The 22,413-nt window shown below is 38.4% G+C and overlaps 1 protein-coding gene and 1 pseudogene across 16 annotated transcripts in view; both read right to left on the bottom strand.

Annotated features, from left to right (window-relative positions):
• LOC145890428 (NACHT, LRR and PYD domains-containing protein 12-like) overlaps positions 1–22,413 on the bottom strand; it is a 481,386-nt gene that overhangs the window by 182,679 nt on the left and 276,294 nt on the right. For 6 of the 16 annotated variants that reach the window (XM_082981485.1, XM_082981471.1, XM_082981484.1 and 3 more), the window contains 6 exons: positions 20,492–20,653; positions 19,382–19,543; positions 14,493–14,654; positions 10,253–10,414; positions 9,065–9,226; positions 7,399–7,560 (listed from right to left, as the gene is read on the bottom strand). The exons of 1 other annotated variant lie outside the window; for it this stretch is intronic. In XM_082981485.1, coding sequence (XP_082837611.1) covers positions 7,399–7,560; positions 9,065–9,226; positions 10,253–10,414; positions 14,493–14,654; positions 19,382–19,543; positions 20,492–20,653 — 972 coding nt within the window. Of the gene's footprint in view, positions 1–7,398; positions 7,561–9,064; positions 9,227–10,252; positions 10,415–14,492; positions 14,655–19,381; positions 19,544–20,022; positions 20,185–20,491; positions 20,654–22,413 lie in introns of all 16 variants that reach the window. 9 more of the 16 variants (XM_082981481.1, XM_082981499.1, XM_082981491.1 and 6 more) reach the window with 8 other exon arrangements.
• Positions 21,884–21,984, bottom strand: LOC145892767 (U6 spliceosomal RNA; annotated as a pseudogene).

The following is a 22,413-nucleotide window of genomic DNA, read 5'->3' on the forward strand; positions in this document are numbered from 1 at the left end:
TTGCTTGTTTTGCCGACGAAGAAATGCCAAGCCAGGCCAGCAGCTGATGGCTGACCTGCCTCCGTCCAGATTGCAGGCTGACGAACCACCATTCTCACACGTCGGTGTGGACTATTTAGGCCCTGATCAGACAACGCAGATGCGAAATTAAAAGGTACGGATGTCTGTTTACGTGTATGACGACACGTGCTGTTCATTTAGAAGTTGCTGCCGACCTAACTACAGACGCACGACGTGGTCCAACATCACACATTTAACTAACTGAAGTTTCCCTGGAAGTTGGTGAAGACATGCCCTTGACGCCAAACCACCTAGTAAGAATTAACCCATCGGTGGGATTGCCGCCGACGATGACCTACCCGAGCGATTGCTACGCCAGACACCGATACCGCCTGGTTCAGCATGTTGCCGATGAGTTTTGGCAACGATGGCTAAGGGAGTATCCCCGGACAATCATCTCTAGACAAAAATGGCACACCCGGAGTAACTTTTCCAAAGGTGATGTTGTGCTACTCGTCGATGATTCTGCTCCACGATGTCGATGGCCTCTCGGAAGAGTTACCGAACTATTCCATGATAAACACCAGGTGGTGAGGAGCGTTGGATTGAAGACGGCCAGCGGTTCCCTCAGGAGACCCATCACTAAGCTCTGCGTGGTGATCCCCGCGCAGGAGAATGAGACTGAGTTGTGAATCTTTGTTCGCTGTAAAAATTGGTTTCCCAATTTGGGGGGAGGATGTAGATTCCCAAACCAAAATTGTTTATTCCTTTCGTTATTGTTGGGATTTCTATGTTTGACGCAACACTCATAACAAAGGCTGCGCGCGTGGTTAGGTTTGCTTGTACTTGTGTTGTCAGTTGTTTTTTGTCATGTGCTTTAACCTGATTCTATTTAAATAAGGATTCTACTTGAATAAGGCGTGGATAATGTTTACGTCTGATAACTGTGTTTATCTCCAAAAACTGTGACCTTTGGAAGTTTTGCCGGCATCTGATTGATGCAGATTGTGAATGTGATTTTGCAACGGGCAGCCTGTGCCTGCTGATAGATCGGTCGCAAAACAGTTTGGTGAGTGTACTATTAGAATGTTTGCAAACCGTATGTACAATTGTGTTTCTTTTTGTTAATAGAAACCGTTCCTGTTCCGTTGGTGTTGTGCTGGTCATTTTCGTTGTATTGAATACAAGTGTCTGTTGTGTTCTGCGGGCTTGGCCACTACCTAGGAGAACTGGGACGCGTTTTAACACATTTGGAATAAAGCCCAAAACTGCTGTGTAGCGTGTAACGCCGCCGATCCGTTGAAAAAGCACGTTACCACTTGCTCCACCCAATAGCTACGAACCACTGTCATTCTGATATGGACGAATAATGCCGCAACAGTACGCAATATGCAGAAGAAATATCAGAATGGAAAAAAAACAACCAAAATAAGGAGGAAAAGTAAACATGTAAAAGTCGTCTCCGCAGACCTGAAGGGAAGTTTTCTGAACACGTGCAAGGGTTATTGGTTAAATTAACCTCCCTCGCCTTCGAAGATATAACATTTAAATATGGGAATAATTTTTAACAGACAGTCGGATGGTATTATCACTGGTGACAACGTTTCACTCTCTCTGGTCAACATATCTCCCTACACTATGTACTTCAGCCTATATCACAGTCATCCTAAAGAAACTCCACATTTTCCGTCAACTTGACGAAGACATGGTTTTGATAGTCACAGACTTAGCGGCAAATCGCAAAACAGAAGTTGCCATCAAAGTCTCTCTCGCCACGTAACATTTCCATGTTCCGTCCCATGGGTTTCACCTCTGCACTTGGTTTCGAAATCATGATTTTTTGGCAGGATCACTTATATTTTAAACGATCGACTTTATGCGTGGCTACCACCAGGTTCCAGTTGCCCCACAGAATGTTTCCAAGACAGGTGTAATTATATTTTTCGTAATTTGGAATTACTCAGGATGTCGTTTCAACAAAAATTAAAACCATGACAGGTTAGCGTTTGGCGAAAGCAAAACAAGTCGTCTGAAACGATCGTTTGACTATTCAGCATTCGTGGAAGCAAAGACATTACTTGCACGAGAGACGCTTTTGCAACTTCCTTTTCTGCTGTTAACTATACTGCTCTCGCTGCTGCCACGTCACAAACATTATTTGTAGCATTGTCGAAGCATTTGTTAATGGTGTTTCGATTTCGCCTCTTTCAGTCAATGCTCCTCGACCACCCGAGCTGTATGCAGTGCATTTGACTTCTTCACTTATACCTGTCAGTTTTCCATTTCACTATTTCCTGGGAGGAGTTCTGCGGCTTGTACTGACTATAAACCGTTGACTTTTGTGTTTCAGAAAAGAATTTTTGGTCTTTGTGACAACAGCGTCATTTAATCGCCACCTGTGAGTCACCAAAGATGTGTGGAACACCAATGAAAAGCCAATCCAGGCCGCTGACGACCTCAGCACACTTCACTGAATTTCCGAAAGACTGTCTTTGTAACTGCACAGCTTCATCCGGAATTCGGATACCGTACGGTTTCCAACCTCAGTTTCGCGACAATTCTTGTGGTGTGGCCAGGGCTGCTGTGTTTTCAAAGATGTCACTGGCCCCATTGTTTTTTCAGACTTCGTTGCAAAAAATTTTAAATTGTACATTTGTCACACTTATACAATCGAGATACCCGCCAGCTCATTGCTTCTAAATTCGTGTGGCATGGAATGCAGCAACAGATTGTGAGTTTGGAAATGCATCCAATGCCAAAAATCGAAAATGGAGCAGCAGGTGTATTCACAGCTTGTACACTTTACGTTTTATCTCTTATTTGTGTTGAGCGCAATACATGTGCAAGCCTTTTTGGCAGCAGACCAGAGTTTTGACGGTGACAGACTCTCGATCGACATCTAGCGTTAAAAGCCGTTCATTGTATGCAGACACGTTTACCTGTGCGAGTTTTATAAGAGCGAGCTATTGTTACGTTTGTAAATTACGTCAACAGTTTTCACTCCATGTGAACTTCTGATTTAATGGGAAAAGGGGTTTTCCTGGTCAGAGTATACTGAGTTCAAATACCGATGTGGACAAAAATGTGAATCAATGATAAAAAAATAATGGATTTTTGGTCAGTTTTTTCTCAATAAATCAAGTGAGGTTATTTTCAGAAACTACTTTATTTATATCAATATTCTAACTTTTACGAATATCGTTTTACCGAATGAGTGAGATCCAATTATTAAGGTAAAGTTTACTTCGAATTAAAAAAGGAGATATTGAAATTTGCAACACTATTGAATGTGAGTTTAACTGATCAACGACTTTCTAACGTTGATTTGGATTAAAACGTACAACTTTAGGTAAGAACAAATGAAACAAGTCGAACAGAAATGTTTTAACCAACGGTTAACGATAGAGAATTTAGTTTCGCTCCACGCATCGCCATGATCACGTGATTGTCTTTGCAGGTTGAGAAAACATACGTCATCTCCCTGAGAATTTTGTTTGCTTGTTTAAGAAGGTTAGAATAATCACATAACCGTAGAATTTCGCTAAAAGCAAAGCATGGTTGGTGCAAACGAGTCATTTTCTAGGTAAAACAGCTGATGTAGCATGTAATATTTTGTGTAATTACTTAAGTAAAAACAGAAACTATTACATAACATCTTATTGTCGCGTGCTTTGTTCGAGAATTTTAATAATTTATTTTATTTTTAGCAAACAAAGATATTTAATTGCGTTGCAAAAATATCAAACATAAAATGAATTACCCTGTAACTTTAAAACACGATGACTTCGTTTTCGGTTCAACAAGGGATCACGCAATTGGTCGAGTACCTGGATTTGGCAGAGTCTATGCACAACGAATGACTGACAAGAAATACTGCAGAGGTAAATGAGTTAAGAATAATCAACATTATGATCGGGTGTTTCTTGGAAAGGTTTCCTAAATATGTGACAACTTGTAGAGAAATCGGTTGATTTCAACGTTTAAAAGTTCATCTTAAAAAGTGTAGCAGGCGATCAAAGACAAGTTTTAGATGTGCTAACAGTGATGTAGCAGCATTCGGTAGATGCGATGGAAATAAGACACAAGGACATCTTGGCATTACGAATTATTTACCATGAGCCTAATCTTTGTCTGGAAGATAATAGCGTAGCGCACAATATAAAGAAAACAATATTTTTTTTGTTATAAGTGTAGTCAACAACCAGTCAACTCCGCCTGCAAGTTGTTTACATAGAACAAGTTGTAGCGTCTCGTGTTGGTCGTTAAAAAATTCCTTGTAGTAACCGCATTTTGTTTAAATTCACCGCCAATGTATTCAAACCGTCAGACTGTCGCCACATTGTCACCAAACCCCGTTGCATGTATTGTGGTATTGTTTTCTCGTTTTTTTTGCTTCCCCTTTGTTTTGCAATCACCGATCTCGTACCTGCACCGCCGATAACAACCACTGCTTGGAACATCTAATCATTCTTTCTCTCTTCTCTTACACCTTCGTTCTTTATAAGCCGTCACAATTCCAATCAAGATATACAATGCTAAGATATATATATGTTGAGACTTATGTTGATACATATACGTTGAAACAGTACGAATAAAACATCGCGGATTTTTAGTTACGTTTATCAGTGAGACGTATTGTATGCTGTGTGTGAGAGGTTAGCCGTCGAATACATTGTCAACAGAGCTACATATATTTAAACTGGTAAGAAACAGAGAATAATTCCGTACATATTTTGTTGCGCTTTATTTGGAGTCAGACTGTTATTATATGAAGGTTCGGTTTTTGTCGCTTTACTAGCATTGGATTTCTTTTGAGTCAGATAGCGCATTAATAATATTAAGGCAAGTAATCGAACGCTTCAAAGTTTTATTCTGAGAATTTTATTCGCTGGGACGTTGGTTTACTTCACGAAGAAGGCTAGCATAATCACATGACCGTAGCAATACATCATGGATCGATGTTATTATGTCGTATCATGGCTTACAAAAAAACTTGTAAAATTATGCACAAAACTGCTGCAATACCTATAACGAACCTCTGGGTTCCTTAGTGTTTGTTTCACTTTAAAATTCCCTATTACTCATGACTGTGACGTTCCTATGAGTTGATGTTGGAAGTTGCTGAACCTAAAATATCAACATAACAAATACCTCATGTAAAGCTAAAAATCGCTCTGGCAACAGCACGTGACTCCCTGCTCATTCAACCATAAATTTGACCGGTTGCCTTGTGACGTAACTGAGTTTCTTTGTGACAGAGGACGGGCATTCCCCGCGGGTGAAACTTTTTTGATAGAAATACTGATATGCGGTCTTTAGCATCAGTGAGTCAACTATTATCAAATTTGTTGTATTTTTATAGAAAAATCGGATCTTTGTTTGGGTGGTAAAGATTTTTAAAAATGCGTTTTTCCTTTGTAGAAGGGACTTAACCAAGTTCCGTTTGCAGAAAAATGGAACAAAACTGGACCACTTGGTATACAGGCCAGTGTGAACTGGCTTCCACAATAGTGTTTGAAACGTCTGCTTTACAGTGATTAGCACATAAGCATTGGCTCTCATTTCCGACCAGTTAATTTCCAAGTTCCAAATAATGAAGTAGAGTTTGTAACTGCCCGAATAATTTATTGGACTCGGGAAACTTCCTCACAAATAATTAACATTGAAGTGAAAATAGTTGTGTTCACTGTTTATTACAAACCCCATGGTTTCTTACTTTGTATTTTTTATATTTTTTTTTGTTACTCATATCTGTGACGTTGCTATGAGCTGATGTTGGAAGTTGCCGAACCTAAAATATCAACATAACAAAATTTTATTTAAAAAATTATTTATTATTTAAAACCAAGCATTTTTTTCACACCAACAAAGGACAACAAGAAGAGGCATACGAGGTTGACACTAGTGGCGCCAAACAGAAAACACCACACCTCCTAAGGCAGCATTGGTGGATATCCCGTGTTTAAATCTCAGTGTGGTCAAAAAAGAAGAAATTAGGACAATAGTCTAATTTGGACATATTTATATCTTATGACCAAAAAGATTAATGGATTGTTCGGTCAATTTTTCGTAGAGAAATCAAATAAAATTACTCATTTTGAAGCTACTTTATTTAAATCAATATTCTGATTTTATAACCAATATCGTTTTACAGAATGAGAGATCAATGTACCAGGAATTGGCAGGAGCCTACGCACAACAAATTTGACAAAGGATACTCACAGTTAAATTGGAGAAGAATACGCGAAATCAACATTATGATAAATTATTTTTCTTCAGGATACAGATTTGTACAGGGTACATCTCGATTCAAGAGATCGACAATAATGTGTACATTTTTTTCCCAGAATAAAAAGGAAATATTTAGTTATCGTTGAAAAATCCTATCGACGACGACTAGAAATTTCAATTGCGTGAGTTTAAAAATTTTACAAACTGCTTTCGACCCGACTGGAAAGGAAAACTAAAAAACAAAGTAGTAAAAAATGCTTTTGGTAATACAATCTCGCAGCAGAGAAGTTTTGCATAACCATCTTTTGAAAAACTATGTAAACAATTCTGTGTGCCACAGAAGTTTTGAAATGCCTCAGACAAATCATAAAAACAATGAATAAAACTTTGCAGAGTGATAAACTTGTGTTCAAACTGTAGTAAAAAAACGAGATTCACGTGCACAAAAATCGAAGTTCAAACTCCAATGTTATTTCAAATAATAAAATTTATGTCAACTATCGAGCACGACTACGCAGATTAGCTTTTTAGTACAAACCCCAAATTAGCAATTGTTACGTTAACCAACAATAATATTGTCTTGTTGCATTTTTCGTTTACTTTAATCATTTAATGGAATCATATTTGCACCATTTTGTTATATGTTGACGTCAGAAACTAAATATTTATTCTCACTGTTTCTGGGCAAAAGAAGAAAACGAAGCTTTATGAAAATTGAACAACTCCTTGGCCATTAGACGTGATTTTATCCACCCTGCCTGTGTAAAATCACAATCTATGGCACGAAATTTCTTTTATGTTGTGAATACATCCAGCCAATGACTCAGCACATTCATCGGTCAAGCCTTTGTTTGAGTAAAGTCTCAGAGACTCCATCTAAATCAATGACAAAATAAAAACCTGGGAACTCAAAACATGAAAACAAAGAATGAAATTAAATGAAAGTACGTTGATATAATTATGTCACAAATATTAACTGAGGCAAGAGTGTTTTGTTTGGAAAATTTTACGAAGTGTTCAAGCAAAGCAAACATTTAATGTTATTTCGATGGAAGCTTTTATGTCTAAGATTTTAATGTTTAATGACTTTTACACAACAGTTATGTCAACCTGTGTAATTCTTGAACGATAGTTTAAAGAATATATGGTTTGTTGGTTGAGGCTTACCGGATTCTCCAACTTTTCTATGTTCTTTGAAAGATGTTCGGCACCAACGTTTGTCAGGTCGCAGTCACTCAGGTCTACATTTTTGATATTTTTGATGCATCTTCCCACGGAAGCAGCCCCAATGTCCCCTATGGGGTTGCCAGATAAGTAGAGTCTCTTCAGCTGAATAAATAGGCAAAAATCCAAGCAAAATTGTATTTATGTTGTCGACGATAATGGATGAAATTAAAAGTAACGGGGGACATTCTGCTTTCCTTTGTTAAAAGCGTAGGTCAGTTTGCTCCACGTTTAACTTCAAAGTTTAGGACTTTTTAAATATTCCCAATGGACGTAGAACCCGCGAAAATATCCACAAAATAGTCAGACTTGTTCAACATCGGGTTTAATGTTTACACTTTATAATATCTAGTAATCCGATAGAACTTGGGTGAAAAAACAGAAACAAAACGTCTTAAACCGTCGGACAATCCTTTGAAACAAAACATGCAAATACCGTTTCTAGGCTGTCGTGGGGTAAGGACACCGATTTCAAACATACTGAATCTGTACAGCCCACTAGACCAGTGTTTCTCAAACTTTTTTCTGTACCGCCTCCCAAACACCTTGGTCATTTAACAACGCCCAACAGAACAGACAAAAACATTACGAATTTATTCGTTGCTTGTCAGTTAATGCGATGGGTGACGTTGGTGGAATGACACCGAAAATCCTCATTTTCGAATAGCATTTATTTAGCGTTTATTGATGACACATTATGACATATATAAAATTCGTTGTAACGTCAGAATCGATAACTTCTAGTTCAGCATGCGAGAAAAACCCTTTTTGAAGTAGCATAAATTATACAAAGATTAGACTGAATTATTCGGGCCAGTGATTCCCAACCTTTTTTTGGTTGCGTACCACTTGAAGGTAAAACAATTTCGTCGTGTACCACCTAGTTTGTTACAAAGTAACCTAGGGGATGAACTATCGGAAATTTTAAAATCAGTTGCGATTTTTTGAATTCGAACTATACCCGAAAATTACGGAAAGGTACTCACGTACCACCTGGAATGCGGTCGCGTATTACTACTAGTTGTACACGTACCACCAGTTGGGAAACACTGACTTGCGCAATAAGACAAAATTTGCCATGTCAACAAGCGCCCACTAATCGGTCATTTATTTCCTAGCGCCCCCCGTACGATTGCAAACGCCCCCAGGGGGGGAGAAATAACATTGAACCACAATAGATGTGATATTTAAACGATTCATTTTTCTGCAAAATTCAGTTGCATTTTTGTTGCTTTTTTACCCCAAATAATGTCCAACAGGGAGCCCTCAGGGATCAATAATGCGCATGTCCAGCGACCAATTTTGACCAGAATGCGTAGATGAGGAATCTTTCATAAAACCACTAATGAATGGGCCCTCAAAATCCCACTAAAAATGCCCGAAACTGCTCACTCAACCGAAAAATTATCTCCTACTCATCACTGGTTGCTGTGGCGTCCTGCTTCTATTGTGACGGAGGATACACTACAAGGTGGGCATTTCTGCGAAGCTTATTTTAATAGAAACACAGATATACGTCCTCCAGTGTGTTTGTTTGGTATATTGGGTAAAACATATTTTGTATTTATTTATCACTGAAGGCCCCTACACTTAAATAGTTCACCCTTACCGGATTATGCAAAGAGCATATGTTGACGGACAGATGTTCGGCACCAACACTTGTCAGGTCGCATCCTCTCAGTTTTACATCTTCAATCTTATGAATGCAACTTGCAACCGAAGCTGCCCCGCTGTCTCCAATCGGGTTGTCAGATAAGTCGAGTTTCTTCAGCTTGAAAAAGTACATTTTTATGTTTAAGGCAGTGTGAGTTTCATTAATGTTTCGAACAAATATTGATTTTACAAATTTGGAAACTTAATGATTTATTGCATTCCAAGTCTGGGGTTTTCATGAGGCGAGTTAAACGATGAAGTTTGTTGTACTGTCACCAGAGTGTTTGGAAATGTCGAGGTAAAGCATGAAACGCATTTGTTTGAATGTCATAACGCACACGACAGTTTTTTTGCCAACACGATATGTTCGACATACTCACATTTGCCACATTCTTTTTAAATGTAGCAACGTTATAAGTAAATCGTATTCCTTTTCAGTCGAACTTTTTTCTGATTTCAGATCGATGACAATCCTGCTTATAAGTTATTTAAATGGAAAATAATCTCGGTGAATCCACTTGCAACTAACTGGTTTAGCAATCGTCGCCTTTTCTTATCATGCCCTGTGTCCTAAGGCTTTAACCGCCCTAAATCAGTCACATAAATTTTCACTTCATAAACTGATAAAGCAAGGGTTTATGTGTGTATTGGCTGATTGTATATCGATCAATTACGCTTGAAGTGAAGTTGTTTATTTTTTTAAATAGGTATGCAATCCAATAAAGCATCAAGATACATGTTTGTTGAATGCAACGCATCAATGCTCATTACACTCAAGGGATCAAAAACAATGTTTTGGGGACCACCATTGAAAGTTATCTAATATGTGGTTAATTTTTTTTACCAACTTCTCACATAGCTCTATAGGACTGTGCCTTAAATAGTTTATTGAAAAGCTCAACCAAGAGAAAGTATTGTTTGCTGATTTATCGTATTCAAATAAACAAAGAATTTTTCCAAAAAAAACAACACTTTATGATTTCTTTGTCTGCTGCGATCATTTCTGAAAAGTTTTTCGAAACGTTTCGTGCTAGGAGTTGTGAACGTAATCATTGTTTTCAGTCATGTTTATTGCATTCTTTGAGTAAAGGGTGATGATTTACGACTGACACAGTTTTAATGGTTTTAAAAAGAAAACGCTTACCGGATTCTTCAACGGTTTGATGCTGTTGGACAGACATTCAGCACCAACATTTGTCAATTTGCATCCACTCAGGTCTACATCTTCAATGTTGTGAATGTACTTTGCAACCAAAGCTGCTCCACTGTCACCTATCGGATTGCCGGATAGGTTGAGCTTCTTCACCTGAATAGATTGTGGCTGTAAAGCAACTGTCAATGGCAATAATGTAACCCAGCGTTAATATTAGTTGAATTTACATGCTCTATACACATAGGCGTATCCAGGATTTTTTAAAGGGGGTCCCATATTTAAGGTGTAAACTAAGGTTAATTGTGGTCGAGAAACGCAAAATACGAACGCCGGTGTTCGCGCCAATTGTTACATAACGGTGGCTTCCTGGCTTACGCAATTGTGTAACGCTATGGAGTACTCGATGCGAGTTTAAGCGGAAGTGTTTGCGCCGTATTTCAACTACTTACAAAGAAAGGCCTGAATATATTTGTAACCAAAAGGGATTAAATGTGGGTTTACGTTATCAAGAAAAGAAACAAATAAAAACTATTTTTCCTAGCATGATAGCGCTAACAGTTGTTTTCAACATGCGTAATATTGGCAACGTGTTTAACAACTAAACTAATTGACTTTCACGCAAATAAACCGCTTGCCATTACAAGAACGTGAACACTAAAAAACGATGTTTCGTCGTTAGACTGACGACAATTGACACGTGTTTCGTAACAATGCTCCCTGTTTGGAAACAATAGCGCATGCTAGCACATACGATTTTTGGTAGACACTTAAACCACCTCACGGACGGGCGAAACGGGACTTCCCCGTTTCATGCGTGGCTACTCAACATTAGTATTCACGAAGACTTTGCAATATTATAACTCTAATATTTAGTTTGTGTATGCAAAAACGTTGTTACACACTAAGAGCATTTTGTATTTTGGTAGATTTGCCTAAAGACCAAGAATTTTGATACTTTAGGACGTGTGTAGCATTGCCGAAGCATGTGGATAACGAAACAAACGTTTCGTTGATGGAATATGTTTTGCTTGCTTTTAAAATACCTCTATACAATGACTTGATAACTATTTTAGTTCAGGAAGAATGATATTTCCAACAAACATGTCTGAAAAGCTACTTTAACATATCACGAAAACCGGGGAAATCCCGTTTCGCCCGTCCGTGAGGTGGTTTAAGCGTCTACCACGATTTTTAGGTCAACGGTAAAGAAAATTTCTGGTTTTCACGCGGATTTTGACAAAAAAATACAGTGGTGTTTGTTTAGCTATAAAAACAGACCAAAATCTCATAAGGGGGGGGTCCGGACCCATCGTTTCCTTTCTCGTGGGTCTGTTTGTATAATTTTTGGGATGAGTTTGTTTACGGCATTTTGTCTAACTACAGGACCAATATGGCAATCAAACCAAAGAAATCCTGCTTTCAAGGCCCCGTGCAATAATGCACCTATGCCGAATACATGTTTCGCTTGTTTCGCAATAACCGTTGCTGGGTTTTGTGACTTACATAGGAACCTAATATTCTTCCAAGTCAAAAAAGAAATTATTGCTTCTGGATGCGACAATATACAGCAAGTATTTGTTGAGCCTCCTGGAAGATCTTATGACGTACAGGGGGCATAAACAGACGTGGGAGGTTGCTTAGGCAAATATTCAGCAACTAACTTTGGTGCTATTGTGTAGAGGAGAGATATCATTAAACCACAATAGATGGGATACTTAAACGATTCGCAATTGTTTGAATGTCATAACGCACACGATAGAGTTTTTTTGCCAACACAATTTGTTCGACATACTCACATTTGCCACATTCTTTTTAAATATAGCAACGATATAAGTAAATCGTATTCCTTTTCAGTCGAACTTTTTTTGATTTCAGATCGATGACAATCCTGCTTAGAGGTTATTTAACTGGAAAATAATCTCGGTGAATCCACTTGCAACTAACTGGTTTTTCAATCGTCGCCTTTTCTTATCATGCCCTGTGTCCTGTGGCTTTAACCGCCCTAAATCAGTCACATAAATTTTAACTTCATAAACTGATAAAGCAAGGGTTTATGTGTGTATTAACTTATTGTATATCGATCAATTACGCTTGAAGTGAAGTTGTTTTAAAGGTATGCAATCCAACAAAACATCATAATACATGATAAGAATTGTTTTTCTGGCATTTAAGTTTCTGGGGTTTTATTCGAAACCAACGTTCCGGCGAGACTTCTTCAGGGTTATGTCAACAGTGAAGCATCACGCGCATAAAACACTAAAAACGCAAGAAAGGCACAAGGAAAAAGGAATAGATAACACTGGCACCGCTTGCATCGTCACGTGAACCAGGTGTGTAGCAGGGCGTAACATTTACAACAAGTTGTTATAAACAGCTGGAAAATACACACATTGCTCCTTATCGTTTACACAATGGTCGTTTTTGTGAATGTGTAGCGTCTCTATGAACAGACGTTTTGTATATTCGTCCTCCCTCTCTAGGACTCGGACCTCGTCGAAGTTAACTCGGTGGCCGAGTGTGGCAACGTGTTTTGCCAGTGCTGTCCTCTGGCTGTTCTTCGCTGCAACGTCGCGGCGATGCTCTTTTAACCGCGTCTGTAACGCTTTCCCGGTTTCACCAATATACGCTCCACCACAGTCCTTGCATGGAATGTAATATACAACGCCTTTGGGTTGGACCGTACCCTTCTCGATAGGGTGTGACACCCTGAAGAAGTCTCGCCGGATGGCAGACGAAACGTGGTTTCGAATAGTCACAATGAACAGCGCCAACTAGCGGTACGATCGTTTTGCCATATGTACCTGTTTTAACAGACACGTTAAGGCGTATAATGTTGGACTATGGTATTGCGGTCTACACTAAGCCACACAGTACACTGGGCAGGATGGTGTCACACCCTATCGAGAAGGGTACGGTCCAACCCAAAGGCGTAAAAGAGCATCGCCGCGACGTTGCAGCGAAGAACAGCCAGAGGACAGCACTGGCAAAACACGTTGCCACACTCGGCCACCGAGTTAACTTCGACGAGGTCCGAGTCCTAGAGAGGGAGGACGAATATACAAAACGTCTGTTCCTAGATACGCTACACATTCACAAAAGCAACTATTGTGTAAACGATAAGGAGCAATGTGTGTATTTTCCAGCTGTTTATAACAACTTGTTGCAAATGTTACGCCCTGCTACACACCTGGTTTACGTGACGATGCAAGCGGTGCCAATGTTATCTATTCTTTTTTCCTTGTGCTTTTCTTGCGTTTTTAGTGTTTTATGCGCGTGATGCTTCACTGTTGACATAACCCTGAAGAAGTCTCGCCGGAACGTTGGTTTTGAATAAAACTTTAGAAACTTAAATGCCAGAAGAACAATTCTTATTCATTAGTATGCCCGGCAGCAAAAATAGCAGTATATCAAAATACATGTTTGTTGAATGCAACACAATAATGCTCATTACACTCAGCGGATCAAAAAGAATGTTTTGGGGGCCACCATTGAACGTTATCTAACATAGCTCTTAAAGTTTTTTTTTGCAAAGCTCAACCAAGAGAAAGTATTGTTTTCTGATTTATCGTATTCAACGACGTCAAGGATTAATAATACTGATATGGATGTTGGATCAATTGCACTAAGCCTCCTGGAAGATCTTATGACCTACAAGGGGCATAAACAGTCGTGGGATGTTGCTTAGACAATTATTTAGCAACTAACTTTGCTATTGTGTGGGGAGAGATAACATTGAACCACAATATATGTGATTTTTAAACGATTCATTTTTCTGCAAAATTGAGTTGCATTTCTTGTTGCTTTTTAACCCCAAATAATGTCCAACAGGGAGGGATCAAATGCCCTCAGCGGTCAATAATACACCTGTCTACCAACCAATTTTGACCAGAAAGCGTAGATGAGGGTTGGGTCTTTTACAAAACCACAAATAAATGGGCCCTCAAAATCCCACTAAAATTGCCCGAAACTCGCTTAAATTCGCCTTAGCAACAGCACATGCATATGTGCTCACTCAACCGAAAAATTAACCCCTACGCATCACTGGTTGCTTTGTGGCGTTCTGCTTCTATTGTGACAGAAGATGCATTACATACTGTGCATTTCTGCAAAGCTTATTTTAATAGAAATACAGATATATGTCCTCCAGTGCGTTTGTTTGGTATATTGGGTAAAACATGTAATGTATTCATTCATCATTGATGGTCCTTACACTTAAAAAGTTCACCCTTACCAGATTCTGCAAACAGCATATGTTGTCGGACAGATGTTCAACACCAACACTTGTCAGGTCGCATCTTCTCAGGTCCAATTCTTCAATGTTTTCAATGCAATTTGCAACCAAAGATGTCCCGCTGTCTCCAATCGGGTTCAAGGATAAGTTGAGTTTCTTCAACTGAAAAAGTACATTTTTGTGTGAGTATCACAAATGTTTCGAACAAATATTGATTGCTTTCAATTGCTTCATTGTGGAAAATTTAGGATTAAAATCCAGGTTTACGGTTTCGCAAAATAATTTGTTGTCCTACCTGTAAAGACAAGTTATTCTCCAAAGCTATTTTACAAATTTGGAAACTTAATGATTTATTCCATTCCAAGTCTGGGGTTTTCATGACGCAAGTTAAACGATGAAGTTTGTTGTAATGTCACCAGAGTGTTTGGAAATGTCGAGGTAAAGAACGAAACGCAATTGTTTGAATGTCATAACGCACACAACAGTTTTTTTGCCAACACGATTTGTTTGACATACTCACATTTGCCGCATTCTTTTTAAATGTGGCAACGTTATAAGTAAATCGTATTCCTTTTCAGTCGAACTTTTTTTTCATTTGGGATCGATAATAATCCTGCTTATAAGTTATTTAACTGGAAAATAATCTCGGCGAATCTACTAGCAACTAACTGGTTTTGCAATCGTCGCCTTTTTTTATCATGCCCTGTGTGGAATGGCTTTAACCGCCCTAAATCAGTCACATAAATTTTCACTTCACAAACTGATAAAGCAAGGGTTTATGTGTGTATTAGCTCATTGTATATCGATCAATTACGCTTGAAGTGAAGTTGTATATTTTTTGAAATAGGTATGCAATTCAACATAGCATCAAGATACATGTTTGTTGAATGCAACGCATCAATGCTCATTACACACTCAGGGGATCAAAAACAATGTTTTAGGGGCCACCATTGAAAGTTATCTAATACGTGGTTAATTTTGTTTACCAACTTCTCACATATCTCTATAGGCCTGTGAGAAACCTCGCTGTCTTTGATCGGACTGTTGGAAAGGTTAAGTCCCTTCAGCTGAATCAATAAAACAGTCAAACTTGGAGCGAGTACCAATAATTAATCTACAGTTCCAAACAACTTTTTCACATGGAGAAAACCGTGTGTGATTTCAGTGCAAAGATTTATGTAAGATTTTCATTTGTAGATTTTGTTAAAATGTTTTCAGTGGACATTTCAAATGTAACTGTGTTCATCATCAATGTTATTGTTGAATGACTGAGACTGACAAAACCATTTTATACAATTGAAGAAAGCAAGAAAATTCTTCCTTCAATTATATAAAGAGACTGTAATTCTTCGTATGACTATTGTAAATTAATATGGCAACTACTTCCAGCCCTAAACTCAATGCTTGTCTTCCAAATTTAGTTCCTGGCGCATCTCGAAGATCATTTCACCAAACTAGGAGTGCACGACGCATCAAAACATCATTAATTCACAAAACGATTTCCAAAAATTCATTAAAAAATTTATGCAATATAAGTCACAACTACTTTCAAGCCACTAATCGTTGCAATTTGCCTTCTGAACCAGTGCAGTCTCTATCCAGCACGGGTCCTTAATCGTACAATGGTTTTTATCCAACAATTTGATGTCATTACCACACACAAAAACTCCCGCAATTGTTTGGCAAGGGATGGATGGCGAATAACTTTTTCATTTGCACCTAAGCGGTGTTTGACTGTTAATGCACAACAAAGACAGACACATTATGTTTACCGGATTCTTCAAGGATTTAATGTTCTCGGACAGATGTGCAGCACCAACATTTGTCAGTTTGCATCCACTCAGGTCTAAAAGTAGGGACCCCATAGGGTCGGATGATGCACCATGTGGAAGGCCTATCCTTCTACTTTACCATCCAACGAAATTCAAGTACCTACTGTGTTTGTGCGATACTTAGTGGCGTTTAGAACAAGAAAGATTTACTCAACATTGTGACGTCACAAGCAAACTACTAATCGAAACTTGCATCGATCAAGAGACATGTCCTTTGTGACAAAGCGTACCAAATTTCAGCTTGTAGCAACCTTTTCTTTTGAGTTGGGACCCGATCAAAGACCCCCACCTAATTCGCTCGTATGCACGCAAAAAGGCCGAAACTGACCATGAGTTCTTTTAGCACCATATATTCATTGGGTCGTAGCGTAAAAAGTAGGGACCACATAGGGTCCGTTGATGTCCTGTTTTCAAGGCCCTATGCAATAATGCACCTGTCGACTGTTTCGCTTGTATCCAAATTACCGTTGCTGGGTCTTGTGACTTATATTAGGGACCTATAGTATTCTTCCAAGACAAAAAAGAAATTATTTCTCCTGGATGAGACAATACACAGCAAGGATTTGTTGAGCCTCCGGGAAGATCTTATGACCTACAGGGGGCATAAACCGTCGTGGGAGGTTCTTTAGGCAATTATTTAGCAACTAACTTTGGTGTTATTCTGTGGAAAAGAGATGGACCTATCATTAAACCACAACAGGGAGGGATCAAATGCCCCCAGGGGTTAATAATGCACCTGTCCGGCGACCAATTTTGACCAATTGCGTAGATGCGGGATGGATCTTTCATATAACCACAAATGAATGGGCCTTGAAACAATTGATTTTTCTGCAAATATCGCCTGTAGTTTGAACTTTTTCTTAGTCAAATTTTCTACAGTACCCGGCACCAAGAAACTACATGATTCAAACCGATCAAAATCCCACTAAAAATGCCCGAAACTCGCTCAAATTCGCAATAGCAACGGCACATGCAGATGTGCTAACTTAACCCCTATGCATCACTGGTTGCTTTGTGACCTGCTGCTTCTATTTTGACAGACGATACATAACAAGGTGGGCATTTCGGCAAAGCTTATTTTAATAGAAATACAGATATGCGTCCTTCTGTGCGTTTGTTTCGCATACTGGGTAAAACGATTATTGTATTCATTCATCACTGAAGGCTCCTACACTTCAATAGTTCACCCTTACCGGATTCTGGAACGAGCATTTGTCAGACAGATGTTCGGCACCAACACTTGTCAGGTCGCATTCACTCAGGTTTAAACCTTCAATGTTTTCGATGCAATTTGCAACCGAAGCTGCCCCGCTGTCTTCAATCGGGTTGCGGGACAAGTCGAGATTCTTCAGCTGAAAAAGAACATAGTTGTGTTTAAGGCTGTGTGAGTATCATTAAAGTATCGAAAAAAATATTCATGGCTTTCAATTGGTTCATTGTGGAAAATACAGGATTAAAATCCAGGTTTACGGTTTCGCAAAATAATTTATTGTCCTACCTGTAAAGACAAGTTATTCTACAAAGCTATTTTACAAATTTGGAAACTTAATGATTTATTCCATTCCAAGTCTGGGGTTTTCATGACGCAAGTTAAACGATGAAGTTTGTTGTACTGTCACCAGAGTGTTTAGAAATGTCGAGGTAAAGCATGAAAACGCAATTGTTTGAATGTCATAACGCACACGGTAGAGTTTTTTTGCCAACACGATTTGTTCGACATACTCACATTTGCCACATTCTTTTTAAATATAGCAACGATATAAATAAATCGTATTCCTTTTCAGTCGTACTTTTTTTCTGATTTCAGATCGATGACAATCCTGCCTATAGGATATTTAACTGGAAAATAGTCTCGGTGAATCCACTTGCAACTAACTGGTTTTGCAATCGTCGCCTTTTCTTGTCATGTCCTGTGTGGAATGGTTTTAACCGCCCTAAATGAGTCACATAAATTTTCACTTCACAAATTGATGAAGCAAGGGTTTATGTGTGTATTAACTTATTGTATATCGATCAATTACGCTTGAAGTGAAGTTGTTTATTTTTTGAAATAGGTATGCAATCCAACATAGCATCGTTGTTTGTTAAATTCAACGATCAATGCTCATTACACTCAGCTGGTCGAAAACAAATTTTTTGGGGCCAACCTTGAAAGTTATCTAATACGTGGTTAATTTTTTTCACATATCTCTATAGGCCTGTGAAAACCCCGCTGTCTTTGATTGGACTGTTGGAAAGGTTAAGCTCCTTCAGATGAATCAATAAAACAGTCAAACTTAGCGCGAGTACCAATAATTAATCTACAGTTCCAAACGACTTTTTCACATGGAGAAAACCTTGTGTTATTTCAGTGTAATATTTATGTAAGATTTTTTCAAAATGTTTTAAGTCGACATTTCAAACTACTGAAAAGTGAAAATAGGTTTTGCCACCAGGTACGCTACGAAATGACAGAAAATACAATCTTTTTTAAACAAAATATTTGTTGTTTTTCACCAGAAGAACGTCAGATTTATATTTCATTTCAAACCTAACTGTGTTCATCATCAATATTATTGTTGCATGATTGAGACTGGCAAAACCATTAAGAAAATGCTTCCTTCATTCACATAAAGTGTTTTTTTTACCGAGACTGCAATTCTTCGTATGACTATTGTAAATTAATATGGCAACTACTTCCAGCCCTAAACTCAATGCTTGTCTTCAAAATTTAGTTCCTGGCGCATCTCGAAGATCATTTCACCAAACTAGGAGTGCACGACGCATCAAAACATCATTAATTTACAAAACGATTTCGAAAAATTCATTAAAAAATTTAGGCAATATAAGTCACAACTACTTTCAAGCAACTAATTGTTGCAATTTGCCTTCGGAACCAGTGCAGTCTCTATCCAGCACGGGTCCTCAATCGTACAATGGTTTTTACCCAACAATTTGATGTCATTACCACACACGAAAGATCCTGCAAATGTTTGGTGAATAACTATTACATTCGTGGCTAAGGGGTGTTTGACTTTTTATGCACAATAAAAACAGACACATCATGCAAAAGTTTACCGGATTCTTCAACGATTGAATGTTCTCGGACAGATGTTCGGCACCAACACTTGTCAGTCTGCATGCTTTTAGTTCTACATCTTCAATGTTATGAATGCACTTTGCAACCAAAGCTGCCCCACTGTCACCTATTGGATTGACGGATAGGTTGAGCTTCTTCACCTGAATAAATTGTGGTTATAAAGTAACTGTCAATAGCAATAAAGTATCTCAGCATTAATATTAGTTCTATTTACATGCTCTTATACATACCACATTTAAAGATGAAAAAATATAACAGTAATCATCAGTCAGCCATCATGATACTGGGAGTTATCACAAGACAACAAAAGTGTTTCTACTACGTGAAATACAGTGAAAAAATTAACCGAATGGCACAAATATTATGATCAGACTTCTGAATTTTTTCTCTACACTACGAAACGATTTATGTGCATTGCTTTCTGGTTGCAAAGGTGCTACAATTCTTACAAATATACATGGTATTTAATGATAAATAAAGCACAGTGATGCAAATCTGTAACAATGAAAAAAAAATAACTACAGCTACAGTTGTCACAACAATTTGTTTGACTTAATTGTTCATATTTTTATTATGCTTTAACAGTACAACAAAGAATATATGATTAGTAGTAGTTTACCGGATTTTCCAACTTTTCTATGCTCTTCGAAAGATGTTCGGCACCAACACTTGTCAGGTTGCAAATACTCAGATCAACATCTTTAATGTTGCGTATGCAATTAGCTACAAAAGCTGCCCCACTGTCTCCAATCGGGTTGCCAGACAGGCGAAGTTTCTTCAGCTAAACACATTTTTAACTGAAAAAAGTGAGCATGACATTAACTAACAACTGTTTATGTATTTTCATTTTGGCTTTAATTCCAAACCAAAACGCATGATTGTTTTATTTTAAACAACACTTTGCGTCGTTCGTTTGCAAAGGCGCGACAATTTAAACAAATATATGCCCAATGTGTATTGATAAACAAAGCACAGTGATACAAGTCTACAGCAATGAAAAAAAAATTAACTACAGCTACAGTTGTTAAAACAATTTGTTTGACTGTACTTGATATAAATAAGGTTGGTAATAGTTAGTTAAGGCTTACCGGATTTCCCAACTTTTCTATGCTCTTCGAAAGATGTTCGGCACCAACACTTGTCAGGTTGCAATTACTCAGATCAACATCTTTAATGTTGCGTATGCAATTAGCTACAAACGCTGCCCCACTGTCTCCAATCGGGTGGTCAGACAGGCGAAGTTTCTTCAGCTGAACACATTTTCAACAGAAAAAAGTGAGAGTGACATTAACTAACAACTGTTTATATATTTTCGTTTTAGCTTTAGTTCCAAACCAAAATGCACGATTGTTTTATTTTAAACAACAATTTGTGTCGTTCCATGGAATATCGAGTCCTGCAACTAATCTTTCCCTTAGTTTTGGTGTTAAATATTCATTACTATAAGCTGTGCATATTTAGAGATCATGTTACACTCGATAGTTTGAAAAAACTACAGTACATTCCATATTTCTATGGTTCCTTTGTGTGATATTGACACCAAGTATACACTAAAAAGCTTCCTACGTATGTTTGCTTCGTGTATTTATACAAGTATAAGGCTGAGTTGCTGAGTAAACCTTCAGCAGCTAACGTGGAGTGGCCATACTTTGACTGGATTATTTGGACTATTACTTTATGCCTTATTATATAGCACATGGCATTCACCAAACAAAAACAATTTTGCACATTTTGCTTTGATTAAAAACAACCTTTTTCTGTTGATGTCGTTTACAATATTTTTATAAACTGACCACAAAATAGGAATACATTTTTGGGGAACTCAAAGATACTATTTGACTGGTGAGTGATGAAAATAATTCACAAAAAAGCAAGAAATTATAATGTGTGGTTAGTTAGTTTCTAAAGGTTTACTGGATTTTCCAACTTTTTCATGTTCTTTGAAAGATGTTCAGCACCAACATCTTTCAAAGAACATAGAAAAGTTGCCCCGTTGCCCCATAGCTGGTTGTAGTACAGGTCAAGCTTCTTCAGCTAAATAAATACTGGTTGGAACTGGCATGATCCATGCTAACATTTTTGACAGTCTCAAAAAGACTACACCCCAAATACCTCAACTGTGCAAAGTTTGCAACGCAGTGCAAGTTCTTCGAAAGAAGTTGTTTCACGACAGACGAAAAATTAAAATCATTGCATTAGAGGTAAAAATATTGAAATGAATCAAGCATAGTTTTTGAGAACCATTACTGAGAAGCAGTGGCGGATCAAGAAAAAAATGAGGGGGGTGTCTGAGTTTGGTCACGCCCATTTCACGTTCGGCTTAGGCTAAATGTCACAAATGTATTATAGATCGACCTAATGCGATAGTCTATGGCCTAATTCCCATGCGACGATATCTCGCAACCACCGGACGTTTACTGTGCGTATCAAATCTTTTGTTTCGAACGGCCGCTTCGCACCCTCATTTCTTTTGTTTCGTCCCGAATGTGCCAGTTTTATCGCGTCGCCCGTTACTTGCGCAGGGGCCATGCTAATCTTCTCTGTATCGTTCTAATTTTAGTATATGTACCGCCAACTTTTCAACTAACCCGTTGCATTGTGGAGAGTATGGGGTAGTGTTTAGGTGGCGCACCTTTAACAGCCTTTCGACTTCCTTCATGCAGCTGGAGATGAATTGGGTCCCCTGGTCGGATAGCACCTCACACGGAATGCCCACCCTAATTGTCTTCCCAACCCCACATACCGATTGCCAGACTCCATTGCCGATCTTACAAGGGTTGGTGTTCAACCTCGCGTTTTCAAGTCAGATCCCATCTTTTGCGTAACCGTTAAAACGGAACGTGACATCTGGGGGCTCGCACTAAAATACGCCAAAAATCGCGTTTTGTTTAGGCTAAAATAGGTATCATCAGGTTATGAGGTGCACAGTGTTTTCCTCTTCGTGGCCACCGTGATGACAGAGGTTTTAGATATTCTGTCGCTTCCAGTAACAACTGCTTCTGCTGAACGG

Source organism: Ascidia mentula, chromosome 2, assembly GCF_947561715.1.
Source record: "Ascidia mentula chromosome 2, kaAscMent1.1, whole genome shotgun sequence".
In the NCBI taxonomy this organism is placed as follows: domain Eukaryota; kingdom Metazoa; phylum Chordata; class Ascidiacea; order Phlebobranchia; family Ascidiidae; genus Ascidia; species Ascidia mentula.